Genomic DNA, 14,011 nt, shown 5'->3' on the forward strand with positions numbered 1-14,011 from the left:
ATTGGCCTCGGCCCGAGATTTACAATACGTAAACTTACTGTTGAGCTCCTGTTGCAAAACCTAGGAAGTTGCTCCTCAACTTTTGCAACTCTCCCCGGGGAGGAGTTGGACTGCTTGGCACTCTTACGCGAGCTCCTGAGCAAAGTTACCAAAACCCCCTGCGTTTGCCCGATCACTAAACAAGCGACGTCAAACTTGCTCTCTTTCCCCAACACCAAGAGCCACCATCTTCCAACTGCATAACCGACCAGACGGGGTTCGGCAATCGATAGTCCTAAAAACAGCGGATTCGATGCTAGCCGACTTCGGTTCCGCCCCGGACATGCTCCGGACCCGGAGCCAGGGCCGACTCGCGACCTGCCGTTCCTGGAAAATACACTTTGACCACCCCCCACACGCGACCATCATCAATCGGTGTAACTCGAGTGCCGAGTAAGCTGAGTGGCGGCAGAATTGAGCCTCGACGAGCAACTGCACCGAACACCTTTTCCCGTCCCAGCCCTGCCACGGACAATGGTGATCGGAAAGGGAATTGAGCGTCGTGTGATATATAGGTAGGTGTCATTTGTTGTTCCGACATCGGGAGGAAGAACTTGCTCAGTTCAAGTTTGGGTATCTATCTTCGGTTGCTGCTCCTGGTGCCCTCGGCATTGCCAACAAGACCGAGAGGGAACGGAGGTGGAAGGGGAGACGGATTCGTTTCATGATGCAGCATTTGGCTGCCCAGTTCGGCCCGCCGTCGGATGTCGCCTCGTTATCATCGGACGAGAAAAGGACCCCAAGACAGCGAGAACCCCGCCTCGACCTGTGACACGTGGGAAACGGCGGCAAGCCTGGTCTTTATCACTTCGCTCCAGGCCGGTCAGCCGAACTGGCGTATTCATATTACGCAATTCCGGCTGTTGGGGCTGAAAAGACGGAACGCAGTCGGGGTTAGCCATGGCATTCGATAGTGGAGTCGTGAGATTCGGGGAAATACTGAGTGGACTTGCACGCGGAAAGCTGCATCACGAACTCTTGCCCAGACCGCGATGGCGGGGTAGCAGGCGGGGCCGCGTGGGCGGTGACAGGGCAAGAGCAAGGGTCCTCTTCTGCAAGCCACTGGCTTGGCTGCCTGTGGGCCTGGGCCACTCTGGGGCCAACCTGGTCTTTGCTTTGGTTCGCTCCACTGGCATTTCATGTCAATCGAAAGGCGCGAGCCCACCTTTTTTTTGCAACCCTGGCAATCCTCTCCCGTACCCATGACTCTCGCTGGGCGGAAAGCCTGCTGAAGGAGGTGGGAACTGGCTTTCAACAATGCGAACAAGAACACATGTCCATGCCCGGAATTGGGGGGGTTGTCACTGAAATAAAAACTGTTCCCTCCAATTCTGGCCGTCTCTCTGCTTACGTTGTTCTTGACAACCATCCCATTGCTAGCTAGCTTATCGTTCTCGGTTCCTAGATTCCTCTCAAGCCAACCGACGACGACAGGACATCGGACTTAGTGAGCAGGCAACGTTGCCTCCTTTATATACAGGTTGCCGGCCACCACTCCGAGCAGCCTGTAGCCACCACATAAGGAGAATCGCGCGTGAATATTAGTAATGTATCCCGGTCCCTCTTTGTGCGCCCTTGGTCTGACCGGTTTGACAGGTACTTCCTCCTTCCCTCCCGGTTGACATAGGGTGAGCCGGTGTTGGCCACTCCGTCACGCCCTTCTCCGCTTCGGCCGACTAGCGCCCTACTGTCAGCATACTTGGAGACATGGACGTTTGTCAACTGGGACCAGGCCGACCCGGAGCCCATCCCCGGCGTCGACATGCTGCCGTCCACTGGCCAGCAGCTGGACGACATTGATCTGGCGCTGGCCAACGTCGCTGGCGATGACTTCTCGTTTTGGGCATTGCAACACTTTGAGAACAATGTCTCGCCCACCATGAACCTCAGCGAGGAGATCCCCATGCCCACCGACAGATCTACCCGGACCTTCGAGGACCACCTGGAGATGGCCGAAGCCCCCGTGCCACAACTGCCAGTTGGGTGGCTACCAGTGCAAGCGCATCCCAGAGGGTTCAGTACAAGGGCTACTGCACAAGCTGCGTCGCCCTCCGTTGTGAAATGCAGCTTCGGCCTGTCGTGCCTTTTTCCCTTCCAACTCCATGGCCCGGTTATTGGGGAGAACCACCCCTAGGATGCTTCCGGGAGGAGAAAAAACTGCGAGGTCACTCCGTCTTCTGCCACCGACATGCCGGGGTTCACATCCACGTCCGGTGCCGATAACGCCTGCCCCAATGAAGGCCCGAAGAACAAAGTTGGCGCCCGTTTCTCCAGAGAGTCTGTCAAGATATTGAAGAACTGGTTGTCGACACACAGCAAGCACCCTTATCCCAATGATGAGGAGAAGGAGATGCTCCAGAAGCAGACCGGCCTCAGCAAGACCCAGATCACAAACTGGCTCGCCAACACCCGACGCAGGAACAAGAACGCCGTCAGCCAAAGGTCGACGTCGCCCGGTGTGCGGAGTTGGGCGAACCCCATCGACATCCCCCAGAGACGGAGAACCCCGGGATCGCTCGAGCACATGAATCCGCTGCAGCGTTGGCAACACTCTCCCCCCGAGAACGAACCCGCGTCTGTGACGGCTATTGCTCGCGCCGTCAACTCCGCCTCAAGCGTCTCCTCCGGTCTCAACAGCCCCTACAGCGCAAACTTCACTGACGACGGCTCTGGCCGCTCGCTCTGCGATTCCAACATCAGCAGTGCCAACACATCGCGCTCACAGTCGAGTGCGTCGGCCTACTCCTACGGATCTCGCGGCTCATTTGGCTCCGGAAGCTCGATTCCCCGCGGACGCAGGCGGAGGAGAAGAAAGGCCCCAGCCGCCACAACCACCACCCACACTGGCCCGGCCAAGACCTTCCAGTGTACTTTCTGCACCGAAACTTTCAGAACCAAGCACGACTGGCAGCGTCACGAGAAGTCGCTACATTTGTCACTTGAGCGATGGGTGTGCTCCCCCAACGGTGCGCAGGCCTTCAACCCTGAGAACGGGCAAATGTCGTGCGTCTTCTGTGGGGACCCGAACCCGGATGAAGCACACATCGACAGCCACAACTACTCGGCCTGTCAAGAGCGGACCATAGGAGAGCGCACTTTCTATCGCAAGGACCACTTACGCCAGCACCTGAAGCTGGTCCACGGCACCAACTTCACCGGATGGTCCATGGAACAGTGGAAAGCCACGACTCCCGAGATCCGATCCCGCTGCGGTTTCTGCGGCACCGTCATGGATACCTGGTCCATCCGTATCGACCACCTCGCCGCCCACTTCAAGGAGGGTAAATCCATGAAGGATTGGAAGGGTGGCTGGGGTTTCGACAGTCCCGTGCTCGACATGGTCGAGAATTCCATTCCTCCCTGTATGTCTTGCTCCGTGTTCTTTGTTTGATTTTGGCCATGGCTAACTTGTAGAAGATCTCATTCACGACGAAAGAAACTCGCCAAATCCTTACGAAGCATCACAACCCTCGACAGCTTCGGCACGACATGCCTTCGAGCTCATCAAATCAGAATTGGCATTCTACGTTGATGACTGGTGTGAGAGGGAGGGCAAGCCTCCCTCGGATGAGGAACTGCAGCGCGCTGCGTGCACTCTGATATACGACGCAGAAGATGTTCCAGGCGCCACCGAAAGCCCCAAAGTCTCATGGCTGCGGGATTTGATATTCTCGTCTGATCGCCTGGCACAAGAGGCGAGGTGGACCAGGGTCAAGGGGATCGACTGCTGGCAGCAGCTCAGAATCAACGGCAAGACCAACATTTTCGAGCTTGATCCAATGGAGGCCGAGCTCCACGACTACGTCAAGGCGAGGCGTCTGCTGGGCTTGACCGCCATGGATAGTGAGCTGCAGGCTGAAGCCTGCAAAATCATCCGCCACATGGATGATAATTCCCGCGAATCATCCAACCACGTTGTCCAACTCTTGCTTCGCCTAGCCTCGAGCTCGACTGAATGGCTGGCCGATTTTCGGCAGCGGGCTCATCTGCCGCGGTCTGAAGACCTCGCCGACCCAGGAAAGCGATCCAAGGACCCGTCCACTATTGACTCGACGGTCCACAACTTCAGTCGGCTCGAGTCTGAGCTCGCCGAGTACGTACGCGTGCAGAGGACGCTTGGTGTGGAACCCACCGATGCCGACTTGCAAAAGCAGGCTCGTATGATCATTTACGAGTTGGACGACGCCTGGAACCAGACTGCCGCCGACGATCCAATCTGGCTGGCAGCCTTCAAGCAGCGGCACGTGGCTGGTTCCACCGCCGGTGACCTGTTGGGCAATGCCCCGCTACCCATTGCTACGACGGCAGAGTTGTGGTGGCCGTCCGTTGCTCAAGGGGGTTCCTCCGGTTTACGCACCCCGTCCCCTTTTTCTAGTGGCAGTGGTAGCCGTAGCGGCAGTGGTAGCGGCGCATCTCACAAACCCATCCACAAGCCTGCTAGCCGCACCTTCTACCTCAACGACGCCAACTGCTACCAGCGCCTGGCACGCGAGCTCAAGAAATGGATCGCGTCGACCATGTCGCCCAACAACCCCAACTGCCACGTCCCCAGCGACGAGGAACTCCAACACCAAGCTCGATGGATCGTCTACGAAGAGTAAGCAGACTTTCTCCCACCCCCTTTTCCCTTCTCCCCTCACCACTAACAACCACGCAGCGACGATCCCTGGAACCAAACTGCGGCCGACAATTTCGAATGGCTCCGCCGCTTCAAGCGCGACGCCGGTCTCCTCACCGACCCCACCCTTCCAGGCCTCCCCAACACCCTCGCCTGGAACATGGCCCAGGGCGGATCGGGCTTCTCCCCGCCCTATCTCTGCCCTCGCTCAGCTACAGCCAACCAACTCACCCCCTTCCCCACCATCGCCACCACCACTTCCACCACCACCACCACCACAACTACCACCAACTCCACCCCATCAGGCTTAGTAAACATCACCATCCGCGAAGGCGGCAAGCCCATCCCCGCCGCCGGCGCCACCGCCAACCGCTTCGTGCGCGGGCTCGGCGATCCCACGCGCCACGACCCGCCGGCCTCTGTATTCTGCTCGCGCGAGCTGGAGAACGCCCTCGCCGACTTTGTCACCGGCGCCGTGCTGGCCGGGGGCGGGGGCGCGGCCGCCTTCCCCTCAGACGAGGCGCTGCGCGAGCGGGCGCGTCAGTTCCTGGGTGGGGCTGTGCTGAAGACGCCCGCGGATGATAAGGTCTTGTTAGGGCGGTTTGGCGAGGTCATGAGGAGAAGGTTGGGGTTGTTGCCGTTGGGGGGCCAGGGGGGCCAGGGGGGGCAGGGGCTGGGAGGAGAGCAGCAGCAGCAGCAACATCAGCAACAGCAGCAGGGTTTGGGTTTGGATGGGGGGTTGGGGTTGGGGTTTGGGATGGGAGCTGCGACGGCTTTCGACGGGTGGGATGGACTTCTCGGCGCCGTCGGAGATGAATGCCATGGATGCTGATGTGATGCAGCAGATGGATTTTGACTTTAGTGACTTGGGGGATTTCATGGGGGTTGCCACGGGCGGGATGCCGATGGATCAGCTTTGAAGGACGGGGTGTGTGTACATACATACGTACCATTTGTTTGGGTTGGGTTTGTTTTACTTTGGGGGATGTCGTTACGTTCTGATGGTTGCATGAGCAGGGATGGAGGGCGGAGATCTCATAATGTCTGAATGTATGTATGATACCTCAACTTGGTTACTGGCGGGTTGCGACGCTCAACGGGTCGGATAGCGGGGGGGTAGCGGAATACAAAACCACTCTTGACACATCTTGGGCGCTTTAAAATGTTTTTTTTTTGTGAGAAAGGAGCACCTTGCTTCAGGAGGCAGGGGGGCAACTCAATCCCGGGGGGCAACAGGAACGACGACACCGTGCCGGTTGGGGTCGAAATCCAGTTGTTTCTGTCCCTGATAAATGAGCAAAGGCAAAAAGAAACCCAGAAGAGTAGAAGATAATAAATAAATATGTGAAGAGACAGACGTAAAAAAGTCGGAAAAAGTGCAAAAGGAAATGCCCAGTAACAGGATTGAACTGTTGACCTTCGCATTACTTAGTATAACCACTAGGAGCTATATTAGTACGACGCTCTAACCAGCTGAGCTAACCGGGCTGATAATTGTTGGAGTTGTGCTGTGGAACTTGAGCCCAAGTGGTAGCCTCTGCTGCAAACTTCGGGAGGAAACCTTGAAAAGTTCCAATTTCGTGTGACGGGTGACTTGATGGCATATACACTTTAGTTAATTTATTTGGACTATGTGATAAGAACATTACCACTATTAATGCTTATATGGTTCTTGGGAAATGGAATTGCAGAGCGACGGACCGGTTCGATGACAGCCCGGGTATGAGATGTCATACACATTGTAGGTAGGTCCATGCTAAAAAACATACCAAGAGTGCGGGAGTAAGTTGATGGGAGTTAACATAATAATAGCGGTTGAGTGCCCGGGGTGTTAATCTTTACTCTCCATGGGCCAAATAGCTTTGCTTCGCTTCATCTTGCTGCATTCTCGACTCGGGCAAGTCAACCGTAGTTATGTTATGGTAAGAGAGCAATATTCTCCAGCCCGACCAACACATCCCACAGAAGCAGCTCGAAGAAAAATAAAATAAAGATGCATATTTGTCCATCTCATCTCTTCCACCCAGCCCATCCATCACTCCCCAAGAACGCCATTTTGCCATTTGCCCATCCACCGTCCATATCGGACAACAAACCGCCCTTCCGAGCAAAAGCAGAAAGCAACGCCTGCTAGGCGCCTGATTATATCGTAAGGTATGTTATGTCCTGGCCGAAACCACCGTTTCGCCGTGTGCTCAAAAGTAAAATGCCAACGCCAGCAAGCTTCCTCCCATCCATCTAGCCACGCCATGTAATGCTACGCGCCGGTAAAATATCCGTCGTGGGAGGAGAAAAAAAACGCAGGAGCGATTGACTAGTTGCCCCAACCCCCAAGATGAAACGAAAGAAACGAAACGAAATGAAGCCACAGAAGCAACTTAGCCCACCACCATAACAAAAACAACCTCAAAACCAGCTACCCTCATCAAACCCCCCATCCCCCTCATCCTGCAACAACCCCTGCGGCTGCTGCAACGCCTCACCGCTCTGTTTCCTCGGCCGCCCCCTCTTCCTAGGCCCCTGCGAGCTCGACCGCGCCCTCTTCTTCTTAGGGCCTGCGCTGCCCCCCTGAGCCTTGCGCTTCCTGCCCCTACTGACAGGCTGTTGGTCAACCATGCCATCGTCCTCGGCCCCACTCTCCAAGCCCAGTGGATCCGCCTCGGCGTCCGCATCCAGGTCCTCGTCCTCCTCCGCGGGAACCAGGAACTCCTTGTCGACGTTCATCAGCTCGATCAGCGCCTTGCACGTCGCCATCATGCGGCCGCGGTCCGTGAACCCCGTCATGATGGCGGCCATCTCCTCCCACACCTTTTCGCCCGTGATGCCCTGAACTTTGATGGGCGCCTTGGACAGGTCCTTGGACTGCAGCTTGCCCTTGCCCTCGCGGCGGTTTGTCGTGCCCATGCCGTAGAGCCGGCGTAGGTAGGTGCGGACTTCCCAGAGCGCGAGGAGGATCATGGAGCCGGCCGTGAGCTGGCGCAGTCGTGGTAGGTCGATGGTGACTTCTGGGTGGGTGAGGGCCGCAGGTTCCGGCGGAGGTTGTGCTTCCCCGCCGGATTGGGTAAGCTCAGACTGGGTTTGTGGCTGGGAGGGAGTCGGTTCGACGACATCCATGCGCACTTGGAAGACTTCGGACTCGATAGCCTGCGCGATGGTGGCGCCGGTCGAGGTGACAAGCTTTTCCATCGCGGAGACTATGCAATGTAGCTCGCCAACGGTGACGTACTCAAAGAAAGCGAGGTTCTCGATGATGAAACGGGAGTACTGCACGTGAGGCGGGATCTCCTCTGAGATGTCGAGCTTGGAGATGTCAAAATCGACTTGGGTGCAAAATTTCTCGAGGAACCTCTGGCGGTTTTTGGACTTGCTGATCTTGAGCACCTCCATGAGGAGATGAAGTTTGGGCGTAAAGGGATTAGCGGTAGCGCCACGCGGGTCCTTAACAATATCACGCTGGTACGCAAATGCCGATTGTATCGCCTTGACATACTCGCGCTCGACAACTGTCTCGTGCTTTCCGTGGAGAGACTTGTGCTCGAGAAAGGCTAGCTCCGAAATGCGCGAGTTCGACGACGTCTCGAGAGTGATGAATGTAACACCGGTCTCCTTCGGATGCACCAGACCTTGTCGGTTGATGCTGGCAAGTACCTCCACGGCGAGGAAGGCATGGTCGTCCTGTGTAGAGGTAGCGATGCGAGTCACTTCTCTTAGGAACCGATGAGTAGTAGCACTTGCGACGTCGTCGTAGGTAGTGCCGCCAATGACCGTGAGCTCGCGCTTCTTCTCGGACTTGGAGCCGTTGATAGCAGGGGCCTCGGACGCTTGCTCGGATCGCGTCTCCTCAGTGAAGAGGAACTCTTTGAGAGACCGCAGGATCATGGATTCTAGAGCCGGAACTTGGTCGTCAAATACCTGCTGGAACGTGGTGTAGACATTGGCAGACACGTAGTTCCGCGGCGATGCCTGGCAGACTAGGCCAACCGAATCGAGCGCTGCTTTCCTGACGTCTAGGGGCTGGGTGGGAGCAGCGAAAGGCACCACGACATCGACCATGAGCTTCGATGCGGTATCTCCGTTCCACTTGGGAAAACCCTTCTTGAACAATTCGAGATGGCTGTCGAGATTACAGTGCTTCCCGGCCATACCCACGATAAGCGAATACCGGTCGAACTGGCGGGTCTTGAGCTGGTCAAGAGGATCTCTCTGGCTCATGATGCGTAGTTTCTGGATGGCGGTCAAGCTGGACAGCACTAACCGGGCAAGGTGCTCCGAAGTCTCGAGCAGAGTGCTGATGATCCACAGGCATGCCATGACGTCGTCAAGCAAAGCACGGGTAACCTTGGAGACAACGGGCAGCAGCTCCTTGCGCACGTCCGCAAGAAATTGGGCGTGGGCGCTTGAAAGCTGTGGGAGGACACGGCGATAGATAACCACCACTGCCCTGGAGACAGCCAAGTCTTCGCTGCTGCTGATGCTTGTAATGTGCGGTTTCAGGAGACGCAGCTGCTCAAAAGTGAAGAGACTGGCTTCGGCCTTGGCGAAAATCATCAGCACCTGGAGGACGTCACGGCCAGATGGAGTTGATGGGTCGTTGGAATCGCCGTTGTCAACGAGATCGAACATGCTCGCGACGAGCTTCGTGCACACCTCCATGGATGCCGCCGCTGTCTTCGACTCTGGCGCCAGGAGGGTCTGCAGAACTTTGTCGAGGACGGTCGCAACGCTCCCTCTCTTAACGGTCTGGACCATGAGAGAAACATGTTCGGCGAGTGAGATTTGAGATGCGGTCGAGTTTTCGCCGCTATGAAAGGGGCTAAACCATATCTCCTCAATCACTTGGCGAGCAAGGTCTCTGACACTCTCTTCGGGGTCCTGAACGCGGTGGAGCAGGCCATTAGCGATCGCGCTGCGGAGGACCCTGTTGTTGTTACGAAGATAAATGTCCTTCGCCAACTTCATGGCTCGCTTCCGTACGCCCGGACCGGCATCAGAGAACCTGTCCACCACAGTCTCCGTCATCCGCTCTTCTAATGCCGGTCGCATGCCGATGCACTTGCCGATGAGTCCCAGGGCAGAGTCGCGGACTTGAGTGGACGAATCATTAGAGCACCGGAGAATCAACTGCACAACCACCGAGTCGCCATCCAGGATAGAGGGATCCGTTTCCAGGACCTGGTTAATGCTCTTCAAGCTCTTGCTCCTCACAGTCGGCTGGTCACTAGCCATCGAGTTCAGGAGGATGTTCAAGATACCGCTGAAGGCCTCGCAAAGTTGGGATCGAAGAAGAGTGATCGAGTAAGACAGCTTGGCCTGGCTGATTCCGACATTTCTGAACGAATATTCGTTGGACAACCAACGGCGGTCCTGGACCATCTCCCGAAGGCGGTATGCCAGCCGACCCAACTCTTGATCCCGCTCACGGAAATCGTCGTCGAAGGAGTCGTAGCAAAGGCAGACCTTGGTGCCCCAGTCAGATATGATGAACGAGATAGCGCTCGCCAGGTGTGGGTCCTCGGAGAAGCGACTCTCGAGGTATTCGAGCGTGGCTCGATAGGGGCCGGTCCAAGCCACCATGTGCTCCGGGCGAGACTTTAGCTCTAGGGCCGAGGCTGCGAGCTCCGACAGGAACATCCCTAGTTCATCTGCATCCCTAGCATCCAGGGCACTTGCAACCTTCCTGACGTGACCACGGAGTTTGGAGATTGCGGCACCCATGCTCCCCAGAAGCTCGAGCGCCATGTTCTTGGCTGGAACACCCGATTTGTCGTTCTCTACCAAATTCACCATCATGACCATGAGCAGCCGAAGGAGCAGCTCAGAGGCCGGCCAATCCGGGTTGTCGAGGCAGGTTGTGAAGTCCTCAACGAAAAGATCTAGCAGATTTCGGTAGGGTGTGTCACCGGACTTGGTGGACTTGAGCGCTCGGTTAACGATGAACTTGACGACGTACGAAGCGTTGGCTTTGGCGGTGTCTAATAGCGATGTCGCAATGCTATCAAGCTCCTGAATAGCGGTAGAGTGTTGCGAAGCGCCATGGTCCTCGTCACGAATCGTGAAGGTCTCTTGCGCAGCATGCTGGCGATCACCGTTTACGTCTTGTTCATCCTCGGCAACTATACCACGTCGGGTCTTGCCTTTGCCCTCGCCCACTTTCCCAGCACTCGTCTGGACAAGACGCATGATGAGGGCGGAAACAGGCTGGATACTGTTTCCGTCAACGAGCTTGAACGTCCGGGCCCGCCTTCCGAGAGGAAGCTTCTCTAAGGAGGTGAGAATCTCATCAAAGATCCCTTGGCGTTGGGAGGGATTCAGCAGGAAAATTTGCGAAAGCATGTCCATGGCGACCAGGCGGAGACCGTCAAACTTTTGTGTGTCTATGACAGAATCCTTCTCGGCGTTGGCAGTTTCCATGAAAATAAGGCGCGATGCCGCAAACTCCAGCGTGTTGGTAACGGTATCAGAAGTGTCGACCTTGGAAATCAAAGTCGACATGAGAGAGAAGAGCTTCTGGCAGTCCGTAAAAAGGGCGACGATCTTCTTCTTACTGGAAGATATCGCCCTAAATAGCTCGGCCGTGTTCTGAGTACTTCTCAGTTCCACGATAGGTAGGACGACGCCGTCGATGAGGCGCTTGCACAAGTTGAGGCATCGCTCGATGACGTCTTCCGGGTAAAGCTGCTTGTCTTCTCGGTCACCGCACATCATCCTCAATGACGTCCGTGCCGCCCGCATAGCAATCTCAAGGAGGGGGAGCTGCTGAAACCACTGTTCGGCTTCAGGGGCGCCCCACGACTCGTCCACCTTGATTTCCAGAGACTCGACCTGTCTGAGCGCACCCTCTGAGAGCCGGAGAAGACGGAGAAGGTGGTCAAGCGGGACGCGCTTGTAGCAGTTCAGCGAAATAACCTTCGCGAGAAGGGTTTGTGCCTTGGATTGGGCGGCCGCGGTGAGGGTGGCCTCGTTGTCCGCGACGAGTAGGATCATCTCGTTGCCGTATTGCTGCGCGAGGGCGTGGCTTTCAGCCTGGAACGCATTGTGTAGAAAGAGCCTTAATTCGTGCATAGCCGCCTCGGCTCTCTGGCGCATGTCTAGGCTGTCTCCGTAGAGGTCATCGCCGTCGATGTCTTCTCGCTTCTGCTTCTTCAGCAATGGGTTCATCGGCTCGTCAGGTTCATCCTGAACAACCAGGTACTCATCCGTATTGAACTTATCTACGCTGGGAAGTTGAATAGAAATGGCGGCCTTTTGGGAAGCTGAGGGCGCCTGTGACGATGGGGTCTTCGCTGGCACATCCGGGACCGGTTGTTCCGCACCGTCGACCGGACGAGGCGATGCTGACGGTGGTACTTGTTGTTGGGGGTATTGTGGTATGTCAGCAAGCCGGATAGAAGTGGGTGCGTCCACGGTTTTTGAATCGACAGCGGGTTCATCGAGCGCCGCAGCTGCAGCTTCGAGCTGACTCTTAGTCGGCAGGACAATCTCGAACTGGGCCTTGTTGTGAGTATGCGCCTGCCGATTGATTGGCGTCACAGGGCTCTGTTGCTGTTTGGGTTGTACCGGTTTTTGCGAAACTGGGGCGCGCTGTTTTACCGGGACCGGAGTGCTCAGCGCGTTTGCTAGACTGTTTGTCGCGGGCGACGGCGTATCGGGTGTTGAATACCGGAAGGGTATCGCGATCTGATCGTGGACCATCTTGGAGAATGGCTTAAGGGTGGCGGCAAGCGGGGGCGACCTCAGAGTGTTGGAGGAGCTTGAGGGAATCCTTGGGCCTGTCTTGAACTTGCTTCTTGTTGTTAGCGATGACCCTGCCCAAATTGAAATAGAACATACAACTCGGGGATATTTCCTCGCTCTAGTAAATGTTGGACTTGGCTGACAGTTTGTTGGAGCCGCCTGGAGGGTGGCTTCTGAGCGGCAGCCTCTTGATTTAACGTTGCAAAGTCGTGGCCCGGTATGAGGTCAGTGACTGGCGGCGCCGGTGTAGCTGAGCCAATTGATGGCGACGGAAGTACGCCTATAGAAAGAAGATAAATGGGTTAGAGGTTGGATTTTCTCTAGAAACCGAGAGCGCGGTTGTGGAAGCATCCCTACCCGAGTTGAAGGGTACAATTGAAGAAAAGGGCGTGTATGGGAGGGCTTCGTCGAGGGTGAAGGGTCTCGTGAAGCCCATGGCTGGTAGCGGCTGCCCGGCCGGCGGGCCAGGGCTCGGGGCGCCGTGAGGATGGCCATTATAAATGTCGGGCCTCGGGTCTGCCATCGTGAAAAGGACGGATCACAGTCGGGGACGGGACATGGTCGTTGGAGTCGCTGGACTTCGCCCGGTACTTGGCTCGACCAACTAATCTCCTCGTTTGGCGCTTGAGAGTGGTAGGTAGATGCTGGATATTGTTGTATCCATGCGGCAATCCCCTGACCCTGTTATGCCCTTTGCCTTGTGTTGTCGGGCATACGGTTGTCGCCGATGTCTGCGTTTGGTGTTTTGTCGAAGAAATGTCCCGAGAGGGTTGTTGAAGTCTATCCCAACTGCAACCGGGCTAGGGTCCACCATGGTCGCAGGCAGCCTTGCACGACCAAGAAGACCGCCAAGCAGCCAATCCTTTTTCGGCCCAATGAGCCTGCCGGGTTTTTGGGGTACTGATGGCCCGTGCTTCGCTCTCTGGGGATGGCAGGCCCCGCTAAATTTTCTGGCATGCGCGCTCTCAAATCCAATGCGCCGAAGAATTCCAACAACCTGGAAGTTGATCTGTTTTGGTACACTCAACAACAAATTTCTCCAAGCAGGCCTCTCACGACTTACCAGAACCACAAAATGGCCGCAATTGGCTCCCTGATCTTTTGCACTGACTGTGGCAATCTCCTGCCCGCGTCCATGGGCAGCGAGAAGAACATCCTTCATTGCGACTGCTGCGGAGCAGAAAACAGAGGTTAGTCTGGGTGTGAATTGAAGAACCACCGAGGAGGTTTGCTAACTTTGCAGATCACCCGTGGAAGACTGTAACCACGAGGACGAAACCCTCTGATTTCCCTTCGGCACTCCGACAAAAATTGTCAATTGTTCAGACCGTCGAAAGGCACAAGGTGCAAACAGAGCGCATCGATTCCAATACCGAGTGCCCGAAATGCGGCAAGACCGGGATACGGTATTCCGAAGTGCAACAGAGGAGTGCTGATGAAGGCTCAACCATCATTTACAACTGTGACTGCGGCGAAAGGTGCGGAATACTGGGATTGCGTCTATGGCCCCTTGCTAACGTGGCATCCAGATGGACTATGAACAACTGAGGCCCATGGCCATATAACGACAACGATTCCCGAAATCAGATCCCAGCGATCTATACCGAGCTCCTGTGCTAC

General features: G+C 56.2%; 3 protein-coding genes and 1 non-coding gene across 4 annotated transcripts; 2 read left to right on the forward strand and 2 right to left on the reverse strand.

The window, feature by feature from the left end:
• Nucleotides 1–1,801: 1,801 nt before the first annotated feature.
• On the forward strand, nucleotides 1,802–5,489 carry CHGG_04773 (uncharacterized protein; the record flags this gene model as incomplete). Its single annotated transcript, XM_001223986.1, has 4 exons — nucleotides 1,802–2,052; nucleotides 2,356–3,401; nucleotides 3,457–4,636; nucleotides 4,697–5,489. The coding sequence occupies 4 exons, from the start codon at nucleotides 1,802–1,804 to the stop codon at nucleotides 5,487–5,489; spliced, it is 3,270 nt and encodes a 1,089-aa protein (XP_001223987.1).
• A 557-nt stretch (nucleotides 5,490–6,046) lies between these two features.
• Nucleotides 6,047–6,145, reverse strand: CHGG_11318. Its single transcript has one exon. It is a non-coding gene; the product is annotated as a tRNA-Ile (tRNA).
• Nucleotides 6,146–7,063: 918 nt separating this feature from the next.
• On the reverse strand, nucleotides 7,064–12,349 carry CHGG_04774 (uncharacterized protein; the record flags this gene model as incomplete). Its single annotated transcript, XM_001223987.1, has 1 exon — nucleotides 7,064–12,349. One exon carries the CDS (start codon nucleotides 12,347–12,349, stop codon nucleotides 7,064–7,066), a length of 5,286 nt encoding a protein of 1,761 aa, XP_001223988.1.
• Nucleotides 12,350–13,466: 1,117 nt separating this feature from the next.
• On the forward strand, nucleotides 13,467–13,939 carry CHGG_04775 (uncharacterized protein; the record flags this gene model as incomplete). Its single annotated transcript, XM_001223988.1, has 2 exons — nucleotides 13,467–13,581; nucleotides 13,635–13,939. 2 exons carry the CDS (start codon nucleotides 13,467–13,469, stop codon nucleotides 13,937–13,939), a joined length of 420 nt encoding a protein of 139 aa, XP_001223989.1.
• Between the last annotated feature and the right edge of the window lie 72 nt (nucleotides 13,940–14,011).

The sequence above is a fragment of the Chaetomium globosum genome, genomic scaffold (assembly GCF_000143365.1).
Source record: "Chaetomium globosum CBS 148.51 scaffold_4 genomic scaffold, whole genome shotgun sequence".
Taxonomy (NCBI): domain Eukaryota; kingdom Fungi; phylum Ascomycota; class Sordariomycetes; order Sordariales; family Chaetomiaceae; genus Chaetomium; species Chaetomium globosum.